Below are 26,821 nucleotides of genomic sequence, written 5' to 3'. Positions count from 1 at the left end.
ATCAAGAAAGAGGAGCTGTCTCGGCAGAGAACTATTCATCTCTACCTCCACTTCCACATTGACTCTTAAGACATCTACCACACCCTTCTTCCATGGATTATCCCAAACCATTGAACCCACTGCTATGGATCTAAGATGCCTATAATTTCTTATGATTAGATTTGAGAAGGACATATGAACTTGAATCTCCTGTCAGCCTGCGAATCACTCTATCGCCACCAAAACCTCCGTGTCTCTTTTAATTAAGTACTCATTACCTCTTCCTTTACATCGAAAACGCCCCTATCCAACATTCCAATAGCAAGTGTAATGCCCAAACTTGCCATATTGAAAGCATCTACCTCTAGAAGATTGTACAGTCCTGTTGGCTCCTCTCACCATCATAATAATGGGGCTCTTTACCTCCTCCTCTTGACCTCCACCCAGCCCTCATTGAATGCACCCCTTGAAAAATCCTTGGATTTGCTCCACTAAAAATGGCTCCTCCCTCTTCCTGCCCCTGTATTTTCCGGGATCTTCCACCACCAGTTGTCCTTCTCCGTGAAGATGGTCTAGAAAATCTTCATAGAGACCTTCTCACAACCACCATGGCTTTGATCAAGAGAGCTCCTCATTTAGCAAAGTACTTTGGAGGATTCCTAATAGGGATCCGATGTCTCTGTTTGTATTGCCCCATGACATCCATATCATCTAAACTTAAAAACTACATTGTGGGATAATGATGATGCTGGAGAGTTTCTAATTAAGAGGAGATAACTAAAGTTTTAGCGAAGTTCCACTATTACGAATCCTTAAAATATATAAAAATAGCTTAATTTCTTAATTTTATAATTCTAAGAATAATGTTTATTATATTTCTCTTTTAAGAGATTTAGAACGCCTAAAACTTTTATAAAAAAATAAACATCAAAACTTATAAGAAAGGCATATCAGTATATACGAACTCTAAAAGAAATATGAGGTATGGTATATTAAAATTTAGTTAGTTATTAATTAATTATTTTTTGTATTTTTAATACTTATAAAATTTTAATTAAATAATTTTGAATATTAAATTCTCATATTAAATATTTTTTTAATATTTTTAATTTATTTTTTAATGAAAACAACAATTCACATAGCTCTAATTTGAGTACATCCAACCATATAAAAATAAAATAAAGAGTGCAAGGTGGGAGGAATATATCATTCAGATGTCCAAATGATCTTCTTGGAGTGCCAGGAAACAATGAGGCAACCCAGTTTGCTGCACTGTTCGCATTCCGAAAAACATGTAAAGCCTGGAAATCGCTCGGCTCCTGAGCTAATCTCCGAATCTCACGGATGAGAGGATAACCATCTCCATATCTGTCCACTCTCCTTATCCACTCGATCACTACAGATGAGTCTCCCACAAGGCATATATGCTCAGCACGGAGTATCAACCTCGCAAATGATATCTCCTTTTAGGCTGTCCGTAGCTCCGCACCGACTACAGTAAGTCCCGACGCGCGGCGTCCATCAACTGCTATCAAACTTCCGAGATGGTCTCTGATGACAAAACCAACTCCTTCTGATACCCCGTCTACCGACATATTACCATCGAAGTTTACTTTGAGATGACCAAAGGTGGGATACCCAAGAGACGGGTACAATATTTTTAATTTGTTTACTTTGCTGGAAATGTCACTAATTTTTAAGTTTGCCGGAGAGAGCCGAGCTCCGTCGAAATCACGCCACCTGTATAACACGTGTCAACTCCAACTAGCCCCGCATCTGACGTTACGCGGAAGCAATGGAATCAGGCGTTGCATCCGCCTCTGAGCGGCACGTAAAACGTCTACGGGCGCGATTGGAGTATCGAAGGCTCCCGAAAGGTGAGCTGGAACGGTGTGGCTATTCCAGAACCGGCTCGAAGCTTCTCAGTCATCACCAGCTGAAACCTCATAGGGACAGAGAGAACAAGAGAAGAAGAAAGAAGAAGAGGATAACGCGAGCGAGAGGGAGGGGGGGGAGCGGGGCGATGGCTGCGTACGGGTATTACTATAGATGGAAGAGCTTCAGCGAGGACGAGGACCGGCCGGAGAAGCCGCGGAGGTTCGGATTGACGGAGATGAGGAGCCCCGACTACAGCCTTATGGGCCACCACGCCCTTCAGGTTAATTTCCCTCCCCCACTCTCTCTCTCTCGATCTCATCTCTTTTCGCCGGTTGAATTAGTTATTCTCCAGCTCTCTTTTTTCTTTTTTGGGGAATAGGTCGGTGATCTCTTGATCTTAAAGCGATTCGATCTCTATTAGAAGATCTTCTTTTAATGCAACTCTTACCTCAGTTCCGTTTCAATTTTTCTTGGGAATGCAAGTCTAGAGTTCTTGGAATTTGAAATTTTCTCCGTTGAGTCAATCGTATTCTCTTGACTCTTGTTCTCATCCATTTCATTTACTTGGAAATTTTGACCGGATGGTAGGTTTCTTTGATGGGAATAACATCATATGGTACTCGAGTTTCCTTTGGACGAAGTATTGAGGTGGAGAAATCGAAAATTTTCTGAGTTTTTTCATTTATTATTTTTTTGATAGATTGCGTGATAATTTGATGCTAGTAGTCTAATCAGCCGTTAACATTGCTGAAAGATTCAATTAGAATCCCATGATGATGTATGATCTGAATGGGCTTTAAGTTGTCTTTCTATCTTATGAATTTTCTAGAATAAGAAACCTTCTTCCCCTGTTTGGTTCCTCGGGATTTGCATTTTTTAAGTCTTTGTAGATCTGAAGAAAAATCCGATGCAGTGATTGACCCTTTTGGGAAAATAGAACCTTGATAATTGTTGCTTTTGTACCAATATAGAATGAAAGCTTTAAAGTCTAGCAGGGGATTCAAATTAGTCAGAGTTTTTTCTATCAAATGTGTAGCAGGGCTGAGACATAGCACGCCTCTTGTCGCTCATTAAGAGATGAAAATGAACGTAATGATACATTAGCTGATATTTTTTGTTACATTAGTTAAAATCCAAAGAGCTCTATACTCGTTGGGGAATCATTTTTATGATTTTACTTGGAAGCCAAGTTCAGTTATAGGATTATCAATTATGAATGTTAACTATTTCGATCCAAGTAGGTGGCACCCATTGCTGCAGAAAAACCTGTAATCTGATGTTATATGAGATTTCATTTTATAGTTAACTTAATATCTTTATTTGCTTTGTGGGTTATGCGTGCGCAAATTTGTGATTATTTACTTGCGTTGCACATGTTCGTATTCTCGTGTGTATCTGCTTGCATGTGTAATGGATCGGTCGGGCAAAAACTTATGGTATCATTTGCTTTTAGTGAAGCTATTGTATAAAAATTGTTTCTTGTGGATAGTGATACTTTGTTATGCTCATATATACAACTTACCCTTTTAGGGTGCATATGTTGCATGTCTTCATTTGCAAAGGCTGTAATTGAGCTTTCATCCTTTTTAACTTCTTTATGATGGGTGTTGCTGGAAATTGGACCCGGGGGCGGCCGTCGGCTGAGGAGGAGGAGCTCCAGTGCTTCGGATGGGGAGCGGCGGTCGATTGGCGGGCGACGTCTTCCGGGAGACCTGCAAAAAGTCGGTGGCCGGGGTTTCCGGCGCCGGCCCTCCGATGCTTGTCAGAGGAGGCTAATATGTAGAAGGAGGGCGGAGATGTGTTTCCTCAGTTTTTTTGAGTCCCCCCTACAAGGTGGAGGGGTCCCCCTTTTATAGAGGGGTATTGTATTACCTGTGAAGTGACGGGGCAGATTGTTCTTTTTGTCATAATTGAACACGATCATGTGCATTAATGGTGTCGTGGGAGATTAAACTGGAGTCAGACCAGAGCCAGTGAGTCGTCGTGGTTGATCAGACGTGGTGGAGTGGTTCAACTGCCTGCCGTGGAGGCGCTGAGGTCCGTAGATGACATAAGCATTAATTGTTGAGTGAACCGGAGATCAGCAGTGGCCATACGCTTTAATGGTTGAGTGAACCAGAGATCAGCAGAGACTATACGCATTAATTGTTGAGTGAACCGGAGATCAGCAGAGGCCATGCGCATTAATTGTAGGCAGCGAAATAGGGTATGGCTCTGACCGAATTACGGAGGGACGTGACGACAGTAGGCGAATGGAGAGATCGGGTTTTAAAAGTTGGGCTCCCGAAGGAGATTTGGTTGTGATCGGCTGTTCTGGTGGGGCGTCTTGGGAACAGGCGTATGGTCGGGCGCCTTCTAGTCGGGCGCCGAGCCGGGCTAGTTGCCTCTAGGCCGGGCGCCTTCGGGTTAAGTGATCGCTGATCGAGCGCCTTCTGGTCGGGCGCCTTCTGGTCGGATGCCGAGCTGGGCTAGTTGCCTCTAGCCCGGGCGCCTTCGGGTGAAGTGTTCGCTGATCGAGCGCCTTCTGGTCGGGCGCCTTCTGGTCGGGTGCCAAACCGGACTAGTTACCCCTAGCCCGGGCGCCTTCGGGTTAAGTGTTCACTAATCGAGCGCCTTCTAATCGTTCCGGGGTAACATAGTTTTTTCCCTAACACTACCCTCCGACTTCCTACTTCGAGCCACTTGCGAGCTCGGGTGTGGGAAGTAGTGATTTAACGACGCTCTGTGTCATTTAATGCTGTATTGGTGGGGGCTAGGGAATTTTGAATTTTTACGGCGCTCCGCATGTTTCTAGGTGTCATTAATAGGAGAAGGTGGGACGACGCCTTTTCGCCATCTGAAACGTCCTCGTGTCGTGGGCTCATGATGAGGCTCCACGATCCGATGGGACGCCGCCTTGATTCGATATTCAAAGCGTCGATCTGAATGGGATACGCCGCTTTGAACTTCAGGAGCCGACGCGTGGCATAATCAGAACGGGAGGCGGGATTCTGTCCCACCGATCCGGACCATCGGAGAGGCCTATATAAACCCCTGATCCGGTTTCAGGGTTTCTATCTGGTTGCCATAGCCTAGTGTTTTTCCAGCACTCCCTTGTTCTCTTTTCCGGCGGCCTCCCGAAGCGGTTACTCAGGCTTCCCTGCCGCTCGTCGTCATCATCGGCGAGGTCTTAGTAGGTGCCTTCCCCCCCTTTTCTGTCTGCTCGGAGAGTTCTTGTTTTTGGTTTTTTGGATTCCTCCCTCTTTTTGATTATTTCTTTAGGATGGGTCGTGGTCCGGATGAATTCGGATCCATTATGAGTGAGGGGGAGATGGGGATGGCTGAGGAGTGGTTTTTTCCTCAGCGAGGGTTCCGTCTGGAACCTGCGAGGCCTGGTGACAGGATAACGAGGCCTCCGCCGGGTCAGATCGGAGTGTACTTGGAAACGCTCTGGGCCGGCCTGCGGTTTCCCCTCCACGAATTCGTGAACGAGCTGCTGGTGACATATCAGCTTGTCCCAGCGCAGCTCGCTCCGAATGCGTGGAGGACGATAATCGGTTTCTTATTCCTGTGCCTTTTGCACGGGATACCGTCCTCTGTCAATGTCTTCTGGTGGTGCTTCTTATCATGGAATGCCGTACCGGCCCGTACCGGTCGGTACGGGCCGGTACGTACCGGTCCGGCCGTGGACCGGTACCGGAACGGATAAAAAATCGGTATTCCCGGTTTTTTATCCGAACCGGCCGGTTCGGAGCCCGTACCGGCCGGTACCGGCCTCGTACCGGTGCGAACCGGCCGGTTCGCATCGGTACGATTTTTTTTTTTAGAACCACAGCGCCGAGCGCTGTGGTTTTTGAAACCACCGCGTACCGGTCGGTACGGGACCGGTACCAGTCGGTACGTACCGGACCGGACCGGTACCGTACCGGTCCGGCCGGACACCGGTATGCCGACCGGTACCGGTACGGCAGACCTTGCTTCTTATTGAAGTCCAACCCGGAGGACGGGGAATGGCTGTACATTGCTCTTCGGAGCGGTCGGTCATTTTTCCGGGGTGCTCCGACCTCCATTCATGGGTGGAAGGAGAAGTTCCGAGCGGACATGGGGGTTCGACCCCAGATGGGGGCAGGCTCGACTTAAGACTGCCAACAGACTCCCAAAGTTGTCCGGGTCCGAGCAGAAGATCCTCGACGCTCTCTATGGCCTCGAGGAGAGCATTCTTCTGAACGGCCTAATAAGCAAGGACGCTTTGGTCAACGTGGGCCTGAGCTTGGCGCACCCTCAGGGTAAGGGTGGTGGTGCTCTCTTTCCCTCTTACGTTTCTTTTGCTTGTCTATTTTCTGTCGTTCTGACCTAATCCTTCTCCTATCTGCAGACGTCGCGAAGATGGTGACAAAAGACACTGCCCTTTACGCGCGCTTCCGAAAGAGGGCGGCAGAAATCAGCGGGACCTCGCCCAAGCCGAAGAAAAACGCTAGACTCTCTGGCCCCGAGTCAAGTGCGGCCCAGGTCGGGCCTTCCAGGCGTGCGGCCCAGGTCGGGCCTTCCAGGCCTGCGGCCCAAGAGGTCCCGGGCACTGATCATAGGGGTTCGGGATCTACGGGGCATCGGCTATGTTGGCCTGCCCGGTCCCCATTTCTCAGCGCCCTAGTCAACATCCCGTCGAGCAGAGGCGCTCGGCTCCCGAGCAGCGGCGCTCGGATCCTGAGTCAGGGAGCAGCCAGGGTGCTTTGAGGCCGCCCCCGAACCCGCCGAGTCCAGCGGGGCCGAGCCTTCCATGTCTTCCAGAGGCCGATCCTCAGCCGGAGAGGAGGCCTTACCTCCCCTCGTGGGAGGTTTTTGAGGGCGACTCGGCCCTTGACGATCCTGCCGTGGCGCAGCAAGTTTTCACGTCGCGCTACTCCCAGCCGACCAGGCCAAGATCCGGTCGCAGAGCTACAACAGCTTCATAGACGAGGTCTACTACTCCGCAGTCCGGGTAAGTTCGCCTTTGAATTTTTGTTTCCGTCTTTTAATTTTTTAGTCGTTACTCATTTCTTCTCTTTGCTAACAGGGTCTCCACGAGATCGATACTTTGATGCACATTTCATCAGACTATCAGGATTGGGGCCGGCGATACCAACGCGGGCAGGAGGAGGCCGAGAAGAAACTTCGCCAGGCCGAGGTGAGGCTTGGCGAGGTTGAGCTCTTGCGGGAGGAGCTGCTCGCAAGAGTTGAGGCCGTCGAGGGCGAGCTCCGGTTGCGGACTGAGGAGCTCGAGGAGGAGAAGGGTGCGCATGCGTTGGCCAGGTCGGAGCTGCGCGCCGCCGAGTCGCATCTGAGCAAGGCCCAGTAGGCGCTTGCTGCGTGCGAGCAGGAGGCCGAGGGCGCGAAGCTCAGGGCTGCGTGGAGAGGGCCCAGGAGGAGGCTCGACACGCGGCTCAGCGCGGGGTCGAACTCTTCCGAGAATCGGAAGAGTTTCGCGATCTAATGGAGGAGGAAGCTGTGAACGGGCTCGCCCGCGGCTTCAAGGACTTCGGTAATCAACTAAAGCGGCTCTGTTCCGGGTTTGACCTTAGTCTGCTCCAGCCTAGGGCAGGAGTCGAAGGGCTCGAGGCGCCTGAAGACCCGGCTGGGGTCGAAGCTCAGGCGGCCGAGGAGGGTGAGGTACCCGCCGAGGGTGATCCAGAAGGAGCTTCCGATCCCGCCCTTTGAACTGTCGATGTCGCTCAGGCCGAGACTTCCACTGCGCCCGCCTCCTAGGTTTTTGTTTACCCCCTTTTTGTTTTTGTTTTTCTGTGTAAGCAAGGTCGGCTCTTTAAAGTGTATGGCCGAACCTCGATCTTGTACTTAGCCTTCGGGCTTTTATTAATGAAAATTTCTTTTTCTAAACTTGTGCTTGTTCTGAATTTATTCTAAGTCTGCGTCTATCTGTCTTTTCCTTTTAATCAGTTAGACGAGTCCCCTTCGACAAGTTTCTCGGACTCGGCCGAGCCCCGTTCGCGCCTATTAAGCATAGGCCAATAAGGAATGTTCCAGTGTTTTTGAGCCTGGCTTTGAGTCTTGCCGAGCCCTTGAGCTCGAAGTCTCTGGGCTCGGCTTCTCCGGATGTAGGTTTGCGGAAATTTTAGAGTAGGCCCCTGATGGGACCGTGAATCAGAATTCTGGTATCGTTAAGGCTTTCGTGGTGACTAACCCCAAATTCGGCTGGCATACCAATTAGTAGAACCGAAACATAACGACTCGGCATTACTGGGCTTGGCTAAAATGTCTAGGCTTTAGGTCATCGCCGCAAGCAGGCATCAGCCTAGACCGACATCTAAAGTCGGCCGAGTCCATTCAGGGATCTGCTTAGATCAACCTGTAGACTAGCGGTGAAAGCATGCCTGAGGTCGGAAGACCTCGGCTTATGGTTGGCTCAAATGAGCATTTCGATCCTGGTCGGAGGAGCTTCCGAGCTCAGTCGGGACCTTGTCGATCATTAGTGTAAGCAAATAAATGTAATAACTTAGGTGCTGGTCAAGGAGTACCTTTCGCACCATTGGGAGTCTGCTCTGCGGTCAGCCGACTCCATGTGGAGGTAGCCGATTCCGCCCTATAGTCAGCTCTTAAAGGCGCTTTGGCCTGGAGATGATGCTTACGCGAGTAATGTCATCCGTGGGAGAACGAGGCGGAGCTTTGGTCGGAGTTTTGCGTCGTAGCCGCTCCGTCCTCATCCCTTGGCTTGTGTTCGGCTCGGTAGGGTACCCGACCTTGGCTTTGAAGATCCTGAGCTCGGCTGAGATTTTGTCGACTGTCCTGGTGCATAAGGTAAATGCAATAATGTAGGTGCTAGGTGGGAAGTACCTTTCGCACCATTGGAGCCGAGCACTTTAGGCCGGGATAGCTGATTCCGCTCTGCGATCGGCTTCAAGAGGCATTCTTTGGTCTGTAACCTGCTTCCGCAGGTGATGTCCTCTGCAGGTTGGAGGGCCCACGAAGGTCCTAGCTCGTGTTTCCGCGGTCGGGGAAAATTGCTGCCGACACGTGGAATCCTGGCTTTTGCTGAGGGACGATTGAGGTCGAAGGTGCTTGGGCTTGTTGTTGACCCGGTGACGCTTCCCGAGGTCGAGGGAGATTGACTCTACTGTCGACTCGTGGCATCCCGAACTTCGTCGAGGAGTCGTGCGCAAGGTCGAGGGGTCTGGGAACGCACTGTCGATCTGCGACGCTTTCCGAGGTCGAGGGAGTTTGGGACTCTACTATCGACTCACGGGGCATTCCGAACTTTGTCGAGGGATCGTGCACAAGGTCGAGGGGTCTGGGAACGCACTGTCGACCTGCGATGCTTTCCGAGGTCGAGGGAGTTTGGAACTCTACTATCGACTCACGGGGCATCCCGAACTTTGTCGAGGGATCGTGCGCAAGGTCGAGGGGTCTGGGAACGCACTGTCGACCTGCGACGCTTTCCGAGGTTGAGGGAGTTTGGGACTCTACTATCGACTCACGGGGCATCCCGAACTTTGTCGAGGGATCGTGCGCAAGGTCGAGGGGTCTGGGAACGCACTGTCGACCTGCGACGCTTTCTGAGGTCGAGGAAGTTTGAGACTCTACTATCGACTCACGGGGCATCCCGAGCTTTGTCGAGGGATCGTGCGCAAGGTCTAGGGGTTTAGGAACGTACTGTCGACCTGCGACGCTTTCCGAGGTCGAGGGAGTTTGGGACTTTACTATCGACTCACGGGGCATCCCGAGCTTTGTCGAGGTATTTGAGGGAGATCGAGACCGAGCTCGATAGTAGCGTAGCGAGGTGCTTCAAGTTTGACTGGAGCATTTGAGCTTGTTGAGCAGTTGAGTGTCCGAGCTTCGTCGAGCATCCGAACTTTGTCGGGCATCCGAGCTCGGTCTGGGATCCGGGCATCCGAGCTTGGTCGGGATTTTCTGGGATTTGAGTGTCCCAGTATCAGGAGCATAAAATAATTAATGGAGAATCGTAAACAAATCATCATAAATGGAGGGAGAATTGCATTCTTGTTTGTCGACGACCCCCAGAGGGTTCATTGGTAGTACATCCGAAGGTTCTCGGAGTTCCAGCTTCGAGGGATAGAAATCCCCTCAAGAGTCTCCAACTTGTAAGCTCCGGGCCGCTGGACTCGCGCGACTCGGTAGGGTCCTTCCCAGTTTGGAGCTAGTTTTTCCTGTTCGATGGGCTGAGAAGCCTCGGCCTTCCTGAGGACGAGATCTTCTACCTTGAAGAGCTTGGCTTTTACTCTAGAATTGTAGTACTGCGCTGTTTTCCATTGGTACCTCGCCATACGAACCCAAGCTGCCTCCCTGGTTTCCTCAATGAGGTCCAGATTTTCTCCGTGTTGGGACGAGTTGGAGGCTACATTGTAGTGTTTAACCCTTGGCGAGGGGAGCCCAATTTCCAGAGGAATGATAGCTTCTGTTCCATATGCTAGGTTAAAGGGGGTCTCGCCGGTGGAGAGCCGAAACGTTGTTCTGTAGGCCTAAAGGACATTGTAAAGGACTTCAACCCATTGCCCCTTGGATCGATCCAGCCTGGCTTTGAGTCCTTGAAGAATGGTGCGGTTCGTCACCTCGGTTTCTCCGTTTGTCTGAGGATGTGCAACCGAGGTGAAGCGGTGGTCGATGCCGAGCTCGGAGCAAAACTCTCTGAAACGGACGTTGTCAAACTGACGACCGTTATCAGATATAAGGATGCGGGGGAGCCCAAATCTACAGATGATCGACTTCTAGACAAAGTTCCGCATTTTTTGCTCGGTGATCCGGGCCACCGGTTCGGCTTCGACCCACTTAGTAAAGTAGTCGATGGAGACGATCAGAAATTTTCTCTGCCCGGTTGCTAGGGGGAATGGTCCCAGGATGTCGATGCCTCACTGGGCGAACGGCCAAGGTGCGCTGATCGAGGTTAGCGGGGCCGAAGGTCGGCGCTGAATGTTGGCATTTCGCTGGCATCGGTCGCATCTTTGGACAAAGTCCGTTGCATCCTTCTGGAGTGTGGGCCAAAAGTATCCTTGGCGCAAGATTTTATGGGCCAGTGCTCGGCCTCCCAAATGGTTTCCGCATATCCCTTCATGAACCTCTTGCATAGCATAGTCAGCTTCTGACGGGCGGAGGCACCTGAGGAGAGGAGAGGTGAAAGACTTTCGGTAGAACTTGCCTTCATACAGTATGAACCGGGAAGCTTGGCGCCTGATCCGGCGAGCTTCGAGCTCGTCATTGGGGAGGACTTCATTTTGTAGATAGTTGACGAGCTCATCTATCCAGCTAGACTCGGTGTCTATGCACATGGCTGGCTCAGGTTCTTCTGTGCTGGGTGTTCGGAGATATTCGAGCACCGTCGCTTTGGGGAGCTCGCTCATGCGGGAGGTCGCCAATTTCGACAGCTGGTCGGCCCTGAGATTCTCCGTTCTGGGGATGTGGTGAATGTTGAAGGTGCTTATGGTAGAGGTGAGGTCTCGCACCTTTTGGAGGTAATTCTTCATCAACGGCTCTTTTGCTTCAAAATCCTCCAGAACCTAGCTCACGACCAGTTATGAATCACTGAAGACCTTCAAGTCTTCTACCCCCAACTCCTTTGCCAACTTGAGCCCGGCAATAAGCGTCTCGTTTTCTGCCTCATTGTTTGAGGCTGGGAATTCGAGACGTAGAGCGTGCTCGGCGATAACTCCATCCGGGCTGGTGAGGATAAGACCTGCTCCGCTACCCCCCGAGGTCGAGGAGCCGTCCACATATAGGACCCATGGCTGCCCCGGGGTCTCTTTTGTTGGCATGAGTGGGTGCTCGGGGTCGTCCGGCAAAGTGCACTCCACGACAAAATCAGCAAGCGCCTGAGCCTTGATTGCCGGCCTCAGATGGTAGTTGAGATCGAACTCCCCGAGCTCGACTGGCCACTTGGCGATTCTCCCGGCACGGTCCGACCGTTGTAGAATCTGCTTCATTGGTTGGTCGGTCAAGATAGCCACTGTGTGGGCTTGAAAGTAGGGTCGGAGCCTCCGAGCTGAGATAATCAGGGCGAAAATTATTTTCTCCAGTTTAGAATATCGGGTCTCAGCATCTTTGAGGATCCGGCTGGTATAGTAGACAGGCTTTTGAAGCTTATCCTCCTCTCGGGCTAAGACTGAGCTTACTGCGACCGGGGAAACAGCTAAGTACAGGTAGAGGAGCTCGCCCTGCTGGGGTTTGGTGAGCAGCGGCGGAGAGGCGAGGAGGCACCTAAGCTCTTCAAAAGCTTGTTGGCACTCCTCCGACCAAAAGAAGTCTTTCGGTCTCTTGAGGATCTTGAATAATGGGAGGCACCGCTCGGCCGACCTGGAGACGAATCTTCCCAGAGCCGCTATCCGCCCGGTGAGCCGCTGTACCTCCTTGACTGTCTTTGGTGGCACCATCTCCTGTAGTACCCGGATCTTCTCGGAATTTGCTTCAACTCCACGCTGGGTCACTATGAAGCCTAGAAATTTGTCCGAGGTGACTCCGAACGCACACTTTGCCGGGTTGAGCTTTATTTGGTACTTCCTGAGCTTGGAGAATCTTTCATTGAGGTTAACCACATGGTGCTTGGCTGTCCTGCTTTTTACCAGCATGTCGTTCACATAGACCTCCATGTTTCGGCCTATTTGGTCCTTAAAGATCTGGCTGACCAGTCTTTGAGATGTGGCTCCTGCATTCTTCAACCCGAACGGCATCACCTTGTAGCAATAAGTGCCCTTGTCGGTGATGAAGGCTGTCTTCTCCTCGTCTTCTGGCGCCATTCGGATTTGATTATATCCCGAGAAGGCGTCCATGAAGGTTAGCAGTTGATGTCCCGAGGTGGAATCCATGAGCTGGTCGATGCTGGGGAGGGGGAAGCTATCCTTCGGGCAGGCTTTGTTCAGGTCGGTGTAGTCCACGCACATACGCCACTTCCCATTGGCTTTCTTCACGAGGACCACATTGACGAGCCAGTCCGGATAGGAGACCTCCCGGATGAAGCCGGCCTCGAGGAGTCTGTCTACTTCCTCGGTTGCTGCTTGTTGTCGTTCCGGGGTGGAGCCCCGCTTCTTTTGCCTCACGGGTCTGCTGGTTGGCTTCACCTGGAGCCAGTGGACCATGACCTCGGGGTCGATTCCAGGCATGTCGGCGGGCGACCAGGCGAAGATGTCCTTGTTGGCCCGGAGGAATCCGATCAGCTGGTCCTTTTCGAGCGAACTCAGGCCGAAGCCGACCTGCACGGTTAGCTCTGGGCAATTTTCCTGTAAAGGAACCTGAGTAAGAAGCTCACCAGGCTCTACCTGCTTCTTCCAAGGATGATCCCGCACTTCCAAGGTTTCGATGGGCAGCGTGCGGTCCATTGCTTGAGTTGGCACCTCGGCCGGTAGCTCCTGTCGGCCTGATGCTCCGGTCGGCCGCTTCGCTTTGTAGGCTGCCATGTAGCATTGCTTGGCTATCAACTGGTTCCCACGAACTTCACCTACTTCTTGGTCGGTGGGAAATCACACGAGCAAGTGGTAGGTCGAGACAACGGCTTGAAGGGCATTCTGCCCTGGTCGTCCGAGAATGGCGTTGTAGACCGAGGGCAGGCGGACCACAAGGAAGTCCATCATTACGGTGCTTTCTCGGGGGACGAGCCCGATCGTGACCAAGAGGCTAACTTCGCCGTCTATCGGAACCGAATCCCCGGTGAATCCGACCAACGGAGCATTCAGTCTCCGAAGCTGGTTTTCTGTCATCCCCATCTTTTGGTAGGCATCATCATACAAAATGTTTGCCGAGCTTCCATTATCAACCAGGACGCGTTTTACATCAAACTTATTTACAATCATGGAAATTACTACCGCGTCGTCATGGGGGATTTCGACCCCTTTCAAGTCCTCATCCGAGAACGAGATGGATTCAGAAGTGCGCAGGCGCTTCGGGGAGTCCCTCTCCTCGGCTGATCCTCCGACCGAGGTTCCTCCGATGGTGTTGATGGTGCCTGCGATAGGTTTATTGGCATTTGAATTTTCGGGCTGCTCGGCATTTTCTGCTGGCCTCCTTTCCTCGCGCCGGTTTTGTACAAACCGGTTCAGTACTCCGCGACGGATGAGTGTCTCGATCTCGTCCCGTAGCTGGAAGCAATCCTCTGTGTTGTGGCCGTAGTCTCGGTGGAAGCAGCAATACTTCCTAGGATTGCGGTAGGCTCCGGGATCTCTTATCGGTGGTGGAGGCCGGAAATAATTCCGGCCCTCGATCTCCATGAGGATCTCCGTCCGGGGAGCGTTGAGGGGAGTGTAGTTTTCATACCTCCCCGGCGGAACTCGTGGTCGTGTTGGAGACCTCGATCGGGGTGGGCTCCTTAACCGTGGCAAAATTTTGTTTCGGCGGGAAGATGGGCTTCGCTGACGGCCGCGCTCCTCGCGGCGCTTCTTCTGCTTCTTTGAAGCCAACTCGGTCGCACCCCGCCTGGAGGAGATGGCCTCCTCGGCTTTTGCATACTTCCGAGCTCGGGCCAGCATTTCGGTGAAGCCAGCAGGAAAACTCTTCTCGATGGAGAAGAGGAATCTGTAGGAGCGAGCTCCAGTCTTCAGCGCTGACATGGCTATCGACTGGTCGAGCTTGCGAACTTTCCAGGTTGCAGTGGTGAAGCGGTCGAGGTACTTCCTAAGAGATTCACCCTCCCGCTGTTTGACGTCCAGAAGGGAGTCTGACGTTCGCGCCGGCTGGCAGCGAAGTTGGTGGCGAACTGCCTGCCGAGCTGTTCAAAGGAGGAGATTGTGCCCGAGTTTAGCCCCGAAAATCAAAGTCGGGCAGTTCCTCTGAGAGTTGCTGGGAAGGCCTTGTAGAGCACAGCCTCCGAAGACTTTTGCAACGCCATAAGGGCTCGATAGCTCTCCAGATGATCGAGGGGGTCGGTGGTCCCGTTGTAAGGCTCTACTTGGGGCATCTTGAATCTGGGCGGAATCGGCTTATCCTCGATCTGGCGGGAGAAGGGGGACTTCGTCGTAAATTCGAAGTCACCCTCACGCCTTGCCCTTCTGCCATGGAGCGCCTCAATCTGGCGCTCAAGATTCTCGACCTTTCTGTCGAGTTTCCTAACCTGGGAAATTGCCACAGTAGTCTGCTCCGGTTCACGGCGGTCCGGGGCTGACTCAGCTTTCGAAAACTGTAGCCTCCTGTCTGTGCTCCTCCCCGGCAATTCTCTTCGGGGAGACGCTCGTTCTTCATTGTTAGCCCTGGAGGAGCCGTGAAGATTCTGGCCCTGGGGAATTGGGCCATTTGGAGGAAGCATTGGCTGGACCTGGGCCTGCGGAGGTAGCGTTGGCGGGGCTTCCTCACGCTGCAGGCTTTGGACGGCGGCGGCTAGTGCCTGGACCTGCCGCACCAGGACGTGGAACTGTTCCGGCTGGACTTGAGAAGTTGGATCAGCTGGGGGTGGTGAATTCCGAACAGAGTGTCCGGGACTTTGTGGGAGACGCCGAGAAGCATTGGAGGCTCCTTTACTTCTCAACTTCATGGCTACGACTCGGGCCCTTCCCCTAGCGCCAACTGTTGCTGGAAATTGGACCCGGGGGCGGCCGTCGGCTGAGGAGGAGGAGCTCCGGCGCTTCGGATGGGGAGCGGCGGTCGGTTGGCGGGCGACGTCCTCCGGAAGACCTGCAAAAAGCCGTTGGCCGGGGTTTCCGGCGCCGGCCCTCCGATGCTTAAATCAGAGGAGGCTAATATGTAGGAGGGAGGAGATGTGTTTCCTCAGTTTTTTTGAGTCCCCCCTACAAGGTGGAGGGGTCCTCCTTTTATAGAGGGGTATTGTATTACCTGTGAAGTGACAGGGCAGATTGTTCTTTTTGTCATAATTGAACACGATCATGTGCATTAATGGTGTCGTGGGAGATTAAACTGGAGTCAGACCGGAGCCAGTGAGTCGTCGTGGTTGATCAGACGTGGTGGAATGGTTCAACTGCCTGCCGTGGATGCGCTGAGGTCCGTAGATAACATGAGCATTAATTGTTGAGTGAACCGGAGATCAGCAGTGGCCATACGCTTTAATGGTTGAGTGAACCAGAGATCAGCAGAGACTATACGCATTAATTGTTGAGTGAACCGGAGATCAGCAGAGGCCATGCGCATTAATTGTAGGCGGCGAAATAGGGTATGGCCCTGACCGAATTACGGAGGGACGTGACGACAGTAAGCGAATGGAGAGATCGGGTTTTAAAAGTTGGGCTCCCGAAGGAGATTTGGTTGTGATCGGCTGCTCTGGTGTGTCTTGGGAACAGGCGTCTGATCGGGCGCCTTCTGGTCGGGCGCCGAGCCGGGCTAGTTGCCTCTAGGCCGGGCGCCTTCGGGTTAAGTGTTTGCTGATCGAGCGCCTTCTGGTCGGGCGCCTTCTGGTCGGATGCCGAGCCGGGCTAGTTGCCTCTAGCCCGGGTGCCTTCGGGTGAAGTGTTCATTGATTGAGCGCCTTCTGGTCGGACGCCTTCTGGTCGGGTGCCGAACCGGGCTAGTTGCCTCTAGCCCGGGCGCCTTCGGGTTAAGTGTTCACTAATCGAGCGCCTTCTAATCGTTCCGGGGTAACCTAGTTTTTCCCCTAACAATGGGCATAAGAATTTGTCTAAAGAATATCAGTTTGCTAGTTTTTCCCAACATCATTTTTATCTGTACGGTAATTCTGTTGTACCACAGGAGTTACAGAATATTCTGCCCATTGTGTATGTATAGGGTGTGGTCTGTATCATGCACTGACACCAATTGGAGGAAATTTGGTCAAGCTTTAGCATTTCTTTCTTAGTTTCTTCATTTATTAATTATTATATAAGCTGGCTTGTTATGAAATTTGAAATTAGTGAACATAGAACTAAATCCTCTTGATACTGCCTGCAGGATGTATTAGAGTCGATGGGTCAGTTTGTTGATGGCTTAAAGTTCTCAGGAGGCGCGCACAGTTTAATGCCAGAGGCCTTCATCAAAGAAATAACCAACTTGGCACATAGGCACAATGTATACGTCAGTACAGGTGATTGGGCAGAACATCTACTTCGTAAAGGGCCTTCTTCTTTCAAACAATATGTTGAGGTCTGAAAAAAGTTGAATTTAGTTTATATGCTTCTATTCTTACATGGACAGTCCGATGAAATGCCTCACCTTAATTTGATGCTTGACAGGAATGCAAAAACTTGGGGTTTGATACAATTGAGTTAAATGCTGGATCACTTAAACTTCCTGAAGAAGCTCTTTTGAGATTTATTCGCCTCATTAAGAGTAGTGGCCTTAAAGCAAAGCCTCAATTTGCAGTTAAGTTTGACAGGTCTGAAATCCCAGTGGCTGGTGATAGAGCATTTGGAGCTTATGTAGCTCCAGTGCATCACAGTTCAGGTAATCATTGCCCCCTTCCTTTTGTCCGTGGGACGCTTGTTACTTTTTTAAGCTTTTTAGTTGTAATTATAATGCATGTATGCATGTGTATGATGCCAATACTTGCACGAATTTAAACTATCCGATGTGCTATTGGCAATGTTTTGTACACAAAATACAAAGGGTGTCTCTATGTTGTAAAGGGAAGAAAATGACAGGATGAGAAACTCACCATTACATAACTTGGCCCCAAATATTCTTGCAATAGTTAACTAGAGCAATATTATGATTCCTTGAAATGATTCTTCTATTTGTTAATGCTTTACCATTATTATGTGGTCGGGACTACTTGCAAGTTGCAAGATCCCATCATGGCTACAAAAGAACCATCCTGGTCTTTAATCATGTAGCATTGGAAGTTTTGTGCAAGAAAAAATATTGCATTTGAATTCTAGATAATTGATAGAAAAGAGGAGGGGTCTCTTTTTGGATGGCAAAGGGTTTATTTCATTCACGTCTTAAATAATAAGAAAAAACAGAAAGGAAAATCAAATAGATGAAAAACTTCTGTTCCTTTCCGTATGCATATAATTTCAAACTTATTTCACTATAAATATTTGTTTCTGTTGCTTCACAAAGACACTATTAGTACGCATTTAGACTGCAGAATGTAAATTGTTACTCTTTTATTCCTTGATATATAAGGAAAAGCTATTATGCTCAGCTTGTTTGCATTATTCTTTCCATATGGAAAAGGCAAAAAAAATCCCATAAAAAATGATAAATAACGTTGAGTGCAATGTTAGTCAAGGATTGCTTCTGTGTAGTGACTAGCATTATATATACAGCAGTAGAATGTGGCCTTAATATATATGTTTAGAGCACCTGGTTAGAACGATGTATATAGATATGAATAATCGAGGTTTTAATATTTTGTGTCATGTCTCTTGGGTAGTGTTTCTAATTTAGAAAGTTTCAACGGTTTCAATAATTTCAATCCAAGTTCTGGTTTTAAAAAGTCAAAAAAGAAAATAAAAGAAAAAGATAAAATAACTAGGGAATGGGAGCATTGTGTATGCTCTATGAGGGCACAAATCAAGGCAAGTTATTTCACATCATTTTATTGTGTTTTAAGCGATCTAGAATCATAATTTCTATAGTATTTCTGCTCCTCTTCCTTTTCCTTTCGAGATGGGATGGGAAGGAGAACAATCAACAGCTGGGTTGGATTGATGCGCAAGCCTACCACTGGTGTTTGAGCAGAGAAAGGTGGATGGTAGTGGGTTCCATTGCCTTGTCCTTCAAAGAACTTTCGCTATTGGATGCTGCCTTTTCGTGAAAGGGAATGGTAGCTACAGTATTATGTTAAGAACTATGAAATAAAACTATAAAACAGCAAATGCGGATCATTGATTAGCGAAGTGCCTGTTCTTAGGATTAGAATTTAGTATTTATATATCTTTCTATTAGCTGTTGTCCATCTCTAGCATTAGCACTTGACATTACTGGTTACTATCACCTCTTCCACTTTAGATATCACTCCATTTGTCTTGTGTGGCAGCACATGGTAACTTGATTGGCCTACATGTTTCGTAGTCTATCCTTTAACTATCTTTCAGTCTTCTTTAAGTCCGACCATGTGGCATCATCTTAGCCATCCTTGATGGAAATATGATGTAAGTAGTCTTATCCACATGTTAGTGGCCTCTGCACTCTTTTTGCTAATTCGGTCCTAAATACTCAAATTTTTCTTTACTGAAATTAGAGCCTCTTACTACTAAAGTCCCGACACCGCCACGTGGCCGCTCTCTAATTGGCCTTTGGGCCTCCACTACAGGTTAGGATGTGGTATAAACAAGTATCGATAGTTTGAGGCTGAAATTATGCCATGTTGAAGCTTAACGCATAAAATATGTTATACTAATATTATTAATCTATTGATTAATCTATTGAGTAAATACCAATTACTTAATCAAGTACAAACCAACAGGTATACAAGAATATAAATTTAATTACAGAATTTGCTATCCAGAATAGTAAAAGCTCCACAGGCACATGCATCTTTAGTTGAACATAGTGAAATGTTGCTTATAACTTAAAGACACATCAAGATTGCATCTTATCCACCATAATAATAAGGCTTCGATGAAAATGACATAAATTAGATCATTAGAGCCTTAATAAAATATGTAGTTGAATTATAGTGATGAATTTTAGAAAATATTAGACATATTTAGTGGTTAAACAGAAAAAGGTTAAAAACAACAGCTTTGGATGTTTTTGGCTGAAACTAGTCGACATCAACTGAAACCAGCTCAAATTGACTGAAACAAACCAAAATCAGCTGCAATAGACGAAGCTGATTGAACCCAAAAATTTCAGCCAGTTTCAGATTGTTTTCGGCTGAAACTTTAAACCTTGCGTACAATATAATACTATAATGGACAAGATATTATCTTTCAAATACTAAATTTAGAGTAATATGTTAAAGTGTTAGCCTAATATACGCAAAGTTATGAAATTGTCTGAAACCAATCAAAATCAGCTGAAATAGACAAAACAGACTGAAACTGAAAATTTTTGTCAGCTTCAAATTGTTTTCAGCTAAAACTTTAAATCTTGCATACAATATCATGTTATCTTTGACGAGATACTATGCAAGTTACTATGTTTTAAATACTAAATTAAGGGTTCTATGTTAAGAGTGTTAGCCTAAGATACACAAAGTTTGTGACTCCCACCTTGACTCCTGCTATGACTCTCACATGTACTACATTTAGAGTACATGATTAGAATAATAAATATACATATGTATCTAGCATGCAGCATAGTTTTCCGCAAGTGCGGAAGTATTTTATTAATAGTATTGGTATGTTCACCAACACCTGTTGCCATCATTGTATACACCAAGACACAGCTAAGCAATGGTGAGACAGAAGCAAAAGTAAAGACGAACAACCGAGTGACCCACAACAATGGAACAAGTAGGAGGACTCAAAACAAACATACTGGCACCTTAAAGAGAAGAACCAACCCACATTGGATGGACCATGTGAGAGAAGGAAGCATGTCGCTTTCGCCGTAGTGCAACAGCATGCATGTTGAACTACTAGGTTGGAGGGGTGGGAGGCAAAGTAGGAGCGCGCGTTGAAAAGGAAGACACTGAGGTATACCGGAAGATATTGGAAAAAATTCTAGCTAACATGGTGGTGCTGCTCATTCATATGCCAAGGCATCTTAAAAATCAATCACCTAGCAGAAGGCACAAGGTGGATAGAGGAGGCCTTCTCCACCATCATGCCTTAACTAGATGCCTTAGGCTCAGATCCCCTCCAGTGCCGCCTTGGCGTGTGCGATGACTCGGTGATGTTGACCACCTCCGGGATCAATAGGTTGGTCACCCCCTTGGTTTGATGGCAGTCAACAGTGTCTGGAGGTCATAGGAGATTGTTACTAGTTGGTTGGGGAGTTGGTGGCTTGGTCTAGGAGGGCTGTATTCTTGGTAAAAGACATGGCTTGGTCAAGGAGGGTGAGTTAGTTTTCCCTTTTCCAAAGTGGTCGGATTCTGGGCACCCCTCCACTGCCTTACCCTTGTTGGAGAACAACTACATTAGCATTGCGTCATCAGCATTGCTAGAGGCATTTTGCTTTGCTTGCAGATTTTGGGCTATCCTTCGGCAACTACTCGAGATTGGGGCCATAAGCCCATGATGAAGGGGCCAACTTCCTATATGGACTCCGCTCCAATTTGATGTGTATTAGGAGAGATGGCGGGAAAACAAAATCGATCTATAGAAAACTTCAGTTATGGTTGTTGACATATACAAACCTGCTGTTCGATGGTATGGCATTAAGCAACCCGGGCTTTGCCCTAAGTTACCCACTGAAGAGGCAATGAAGTCGCCTAACCCAGTCAGGACGAGTCAAGTTTGAGGAAGACTTTAGTGTTCTTCCTCCTTGTCAGTGTCTTAGCACATCGCAACCGCACTATTCTTGCCACTAGCCATGGATTGTAGGCTAGCGCCATTGATTTTGTTTACACAAATGTAACACCCACTAAGGGTAGTTGTTTACTTGCCTTTGCTTGCAATTGGTCCTTCAGCAAGATGTTCTCTAGGGGTAGTCCAGCTGGTCGTGGGCAATTCAACCACAAGCAAAGCACTGGTCCTGCGCTCTCATATACAAATTGTTGCCACATCCTATATCCAGCAGCCCGGCTGTTATCCTAGGCATGAACAAACTTGTGAGATTTAATTGCATAGAGATTCCGCTCATAGTTCGCATTGGTAAGCTATTCAATCACTATGATCTTGGTGCAAAAGTCCACCTGTAGAGGATGCTGGCTGTTGAATTGATGTTCATTGTTGTCATCTTATCCCAATATTGCCAAGGTAGGTGTGGCAGCTTCATCCATACAATGTTGGACTTGATGGTAACCTGGCATCCGCAGTGGGGACAAGGTTCAGTTGTCGGGTCTGTAATGCAAGAACCTGGCTGGGAACCATCCAAGGTCCCATGGTCCACACCTTGAGCATATCATGTTCGCTACCAATTCGGAATCCTAGGATGTACTCCAGCACCTCTAAGAGCTGGGACTCGTTCCAAATTTCACTTCATGCTGACTTCATGCATTGCACATGCTGATGAAGGCCAGCGACCTAAAAATTTTCTAATTCTACCCTCTCTGGGCCAACTTGGACTTTTCATGATCCTATTGTATTGCCAGGTTTAGGTGAGCACTAGCTGACCATTGGCCACTGGGATGTCTTCTTAATAGTTCGCAAGAGTTGTGATTGTGGGTTCCTCCTTAGGACAAAGTATACCCAGCTTAAGAGTCTTTATAGAGATGACTGCAAAAAGAAGATTTGAAAATAAGTCTATAGGAGCATGGCATAGTGATAATTCAAATGTCAAAGATTAAGACTATTAGAAACCAATAAGTATCTAGAGGGATGGCAAGGGAGGAAAGAAGTATGAAACACCCACTCCTTCCCCTAATATAGAAACACTAAAATAACAAAGGCAGGTATGGGATTAGGAAAATGGAGGCGTAGTTGGACTGTGTGCGCTAAAGATAATAAAAAATAAAGAGAGTAAGGAGAGAGAAATAAACTTGGATAGCCTACTCTAGTGAAGGGATGCTTATGATGAAGAACGACTCCTGGGATATCCTTCCTCTCACAATATCATAGCTCCATCATAACTTCTTGTCACTCAAAATTCCAAAGTGGAATGGTTTGCTATATGAGTGATTGGTTCATCCTAAAGGGGAGGGAGAGAGATATTTATGGAGGGTGTCTTGAGGAGAGGATAGGGCTATCCGATTGATGCAAGCAAGCCTGCACGAATGTATGGGATTCACGGAAACAAACCTAAAGATGAGATAACTGATGGCTTTAAGTGAACTCTTCGAGGATCTTTGGCTTTGCATCTTGAACCCCTCTAGGGAGCACTTGAAGCTGCTGGACTTGCACTGATCACTTCTCACGGGATTGCAATCTCACACCATGGCAAGTGGTGGATCATTCCAAGCAAGGAATAAAAAATTCGAAAACTTTAATGATGATATCAAAAAAGTGCAACTAGGACCTATTTATAGGTAGGATCATCAAAAGTCAATAAGACCTTAATTCTCATAGGGTTCAAATTTTCTAAGAAAAATAAAAAGATAAATATCAAATAATAGTAAAAAAACATTACTAATGTATACTAGACTTCTAACTTATCTAACATGAGTTTCTAGAAGAAAAAACATAGAAATTTAGAAAAAAATAAAAGAAAAATTATCCTCCAAATTATGGCTGCGGAATGGTATTTCAATAATTTTCTACAAGTCCGTCGGCATTAACACACCTTCAATAAATCATTCATAACTTTCTCATCTGACTTCCTTCTTAGGTGATTTTAGATGTGTTGGAAAACTAACTTGATATAAAATGTTATAGAAGTAGTCGATATAAAAATATTAATTGTGTTGATGTTGGTGAAGATTCTTTTCGAACTGATTTGTGTTGGACTGCTTTTCTTGATGCGGCTGGATATGAAATTCAAAATTTAAGCTTATTAAATACTTAAGTGCCACTCTTTGAAGGAGTGCTTATCAATCATCTGGTCTTCCACGGTGGGTCCCATTCTACCAGCAGATTGTGGCATGAAATTTAAGTAATTAACATTTCAGCGTGTTTAATGTATCTTTCGATATAATCATGTGATCTTTTTGAGCTTCAACAGTTCTCCATCATATTGATTGCTCTGAGAGACCTCTTTCTAGGAATCTGAATTCTTTATTTCAGACATCTGGCAAACATTTGGACTCCTCAGCGGTGTTCAAATTTGAAAACCTGGCTCAGATAGGTTGAGGTTAGGTGAGAGGACACTAGGATTGCAGCTCTCTGCTGTTCAAACAATTTGACAACAAAACCTTGCCGCCAAAACCTTGCCGCCGAGACACTTGGATGGCCAAAGGCTACTATTTAAGTAACCATAGTCTCTTGCATGGTTCCGAGCTATTGTCAAATGAAATCTAAATTTGACGGCAAGGTCTCACCATCTATAGAATAAGAGGATAAAATCCAACCGTTAGACCAAATGATCAAGAAGACAATGCAAATTTTGAATTTTGGGTTCTAATGGCAATGTTTGCTGCCATAAGGCTCAAACAACGGAGTCCTACTATTGAAGTGTTGAAGGTCTAAAGTTCATGATGGCATGAGTGGTATTGAAATGCATGATTTTGATACTTTTGAGCCTTGGAAGTACAAAAGCTTGAGGTTTGGGGCATCATAAAGATGGATACCTCCAAAGTTTGCATAAGTTGCCAAAAGTGGAGTGTCTATACTCGATATTATTGAAGATGATATGTATGGTAAAGCCTGCCGGGAGATGTTTGACATGAACCAATGTGACAAGTTGGGTCTCCCAATGCTGCCGGGGTCTATCTCATGTTACATCGGCCCAAGATTGTGAGCCAGCACTGTCAAAACCCTTTGCTCGAGGTGTGGGGTCAAGTTAGGTCGGATTGGAGATATATTCAAAACCGAACCGATTTACACTGGTTTCCTAAAACTGAAACCAAAACCAAACTGATCATCTAAAAAAAATCACTTGAAACTGACTCAAGAAATTCAGTTTGGTTCGGTTTGGCTGAGCTAAGCCTAAACATAAAAATTCTATTTTATATATAAGAGAAAATATAAAAACATAAAAAATTGAAATATGCATGCACACACATGTAGGTCGGGTCAGCTTGATATATGTATAATATATATATATATATATATATATATATATATATATTATACATATAGGTTGGATCGGGAATCAGTTTTTTGAAGACTTAAACTAAAACTAAACTGAATTTTTTCAGTCCAAGACTTTCTCAAATTGATGACAGATCAAATTTGGAAAAAAAAACGATATAAACTGCACCGAAGAGACCGGTTCAGGTTAGCTTTGCAGTTCAGCTGGTTTGTTGCACACCCCTAGCTCGAGGAACTTGTACTGGAGGCAGGGACAATCCTTAACCTTTCACTGCAGGTTTGTTAGTGGCTTCCGGGTTATTGCCTACTTCCTTTCTTGCTTGCATTCTATCAACAAGCAACATATTCAGACCACAATCTTTCTGCTTGACACCTAATAAAGGAGGTGTCATATTAAAATTCTTTACATGGATTTAGGCTGGCTCATATCATATTGTGTTAGTTGTGGGGCTTAGGATCAGGTATCTTAGTCTTTAGGATCTCGTCTTGCAGGTATAACTAGTTCTTAAATTGTTATAACTTGTAAGCCCCTCCCCTGCCTCTCCTTCGTCTTTCATAAATTTAATCTGTTTATTACTTTATAAGTTACATGTGATTACCACAGTTCTTCTCTACCCATTCAACTTATTTATTTTTGTCAAAATTTCTTTGAATAATTAAAGGGACAGTTTGGTATTGCTTTTATTTTCTATTTTGGTTTTCAAAAACCCAATAAGAAAATGAACCAGGATGAACTGCATTTAGTGATGAAACACTTTTGCTTTTTTAAATTGCTCATAAAATCTTCAGAGCTTTTGGAAGCAAAGATTATTGTTATAAAAAAAGAGTGAAAAGAGAAGCAAGGAATAGTAGAAGTTTGGTGCAAATGCTGTCTTTCAGATCAATCTCCCTTTGGTTCTTCACTATTTTTCTGAGAAACAAAAATACAAACAGCAACAATGCCAAACAGGCCCCAAATAACTCCCAGTTTCTTGCATGATGTTGTATACCATAGTTGTATTTTATCCATTTCTAACACTTCATTGTTTTCATTTTCAAGGTTGTCTCAACTTTGTTCATCTAAATTGAATAATACTATGCAGGCATCCTCTCAAACCTCAACATCTATGAGTTTATTACTGCAAATAAGTTTCTCATTTTTTGTAAGTGTTTTGAGGTTTTCATTTTTAACTTTAAAAGCTCTCTAAAAGGGATACAAAATCAAACAGCTCTATTTCCCTGAATTATTCATTGAAGATGCCAGTAACATTGAATTTGTCATGGAACCTCATACTCCTGTGACCTATCCTTTTAAGGCTCCCTGCAACATTGCTAAAGGCATCTAGTGACTACTAACATTACTCGGATATGGTGTACAAATCTTGCTATTCCAGTAAGAACATCCTCTCTGTCATAGAGTTCAACTGAAGTAATGTCTGACTACCAAGGAAGTGGGACTTGTACCTCACAAGGTGGTAAAAGGTGGTTGGCTGACTCCCAGGACAGGAAGCAAGTAATGATGATCATAAGTGGATATGCGAGCTTCCATCAACAAAAGTAATCCAGCATTGTAGCAGTTTGGCCACTCAATACATACTGCAAACCTTGTGAACTAGCATCATAAGTTCCTGCAATAGCACACTCATGTTTGGTTCTGAAATTTGTCGATCTTCTCTGTTACGATGATTGTAAAGAATTATCAGAATGCCAGGGTCAATATTCACCTTTCCTGAATTACTTCAGACTGTTGGAGTTGAGAACTCGAGATTATATCTACCTTAATATTTCTTGTGGGAACGCAACAATCAAATATTTACTTTGTGACTTAGGAAAGGGTGCTGATAGTATAGGTTCTGGGCCAAATAGTTTTTCTTCTCTTCAAAATCTAAACCTACTAAATTTTAAATCAAAATAATAGACCTATGTCTAACTAAAAAGAAAAATAAGGAACTGTGCTTGTGTGTGTTTCATTATATAGTACAGAACTCAAGGGTTTTATTTGTTGCATGGGAAGGTAGCAGATCAAAACCTAGAAATGATGCAATCCATATGCACAAGCTTAAACCAGCAATAACTGTTATCGTGGTGCAGAAATTGTTGAAGATATAGATTTGCTAATCAGAAGGGCTGAGAGATGCTTGGAAGCTGGGGCTGATATGGTCATGATAGATGCTGATGACTTGTGCAAGTATGCTGATGCTATGAGGACAGATGTAATTGCAAAGATCGTAGGTCGTTTGGGACTGGAGAAAACCATGTTTGAATCTTCCAATTCAAGGACCTCAGAGTGGTTCATCAAACGATATGGACCAAAGGTACAGAACTTTTCCTCCTTTCCCTTTTTTGTTCTTTTTCTTTTATGAAGTTCACATCATTTTTCAGATACTTCAACCATACCAGTGAATTTAAGGTCCAGCTTTTCTGATAAAAGCGTTATGCACTCTACAGGTGAATCTATT

General features: G+C 46.6%; 1 protein-coding gene across 1 annotated transcript in view; it reads left to right on the top strand.

The window, feature by feature from the left end:
- The first annotated feature begins 1,837 nt into the window (after positions 1-1,837).
- Positions 1,838-26,821, top strand: part of HSA32 (Aldolase-type TIM barrel family protein) — a 25,282-nt gene continuing 298 nt past the window's right edge. Inside the window, exons 1-5 of the mRNA XM_008815552.6 lie at positions 1,838-2,137; positions 16,654-16,845; positions 16,935-17,145; positions 26,454-26,677; positions 26,811-26,821. The exon at positions 26,811-26,821 is cut by the window's right edge and continues 298 nt beyond it. Coding sequence (XP_008813774.1) covers positions 2,003-2,137; positions 16,654-16,845; positions 16,935-17,145; positions 26,454-26,677; positions 26,811-26,821 — 773 coding nt within the window. The 5' untranslated portion in view covers positions 1,838-2,002. The remainder of the gene's footprint in view (positions 2,138-16,653; positions 16,846-16,934; positions 17,146-26,453; positions 26,678-26,810) is intronic.

Source organism: Phoenix dactylifera, chromosome 8 (genome assembly GCF_051530095.1).
Source record: "Phoenix dactylifera cultivar Ajwa chromosome 8, Ajwa_hap1_PhDact_Kaust_v1.1, whole genome shotgun sequence".
Classification (NCBI taxonomy): domain Eukaryota; kingdom Viridiplantae; phylum Streptophyta; class Magnoliopsida; order Arecales; family Arecaceae; genus Phoenix; species Phoenix dactylifera.
Note: the sequence above shows the minus strand (reverse complement) of the source record. Positions and strands in the feature narration are given on the sequence as shown.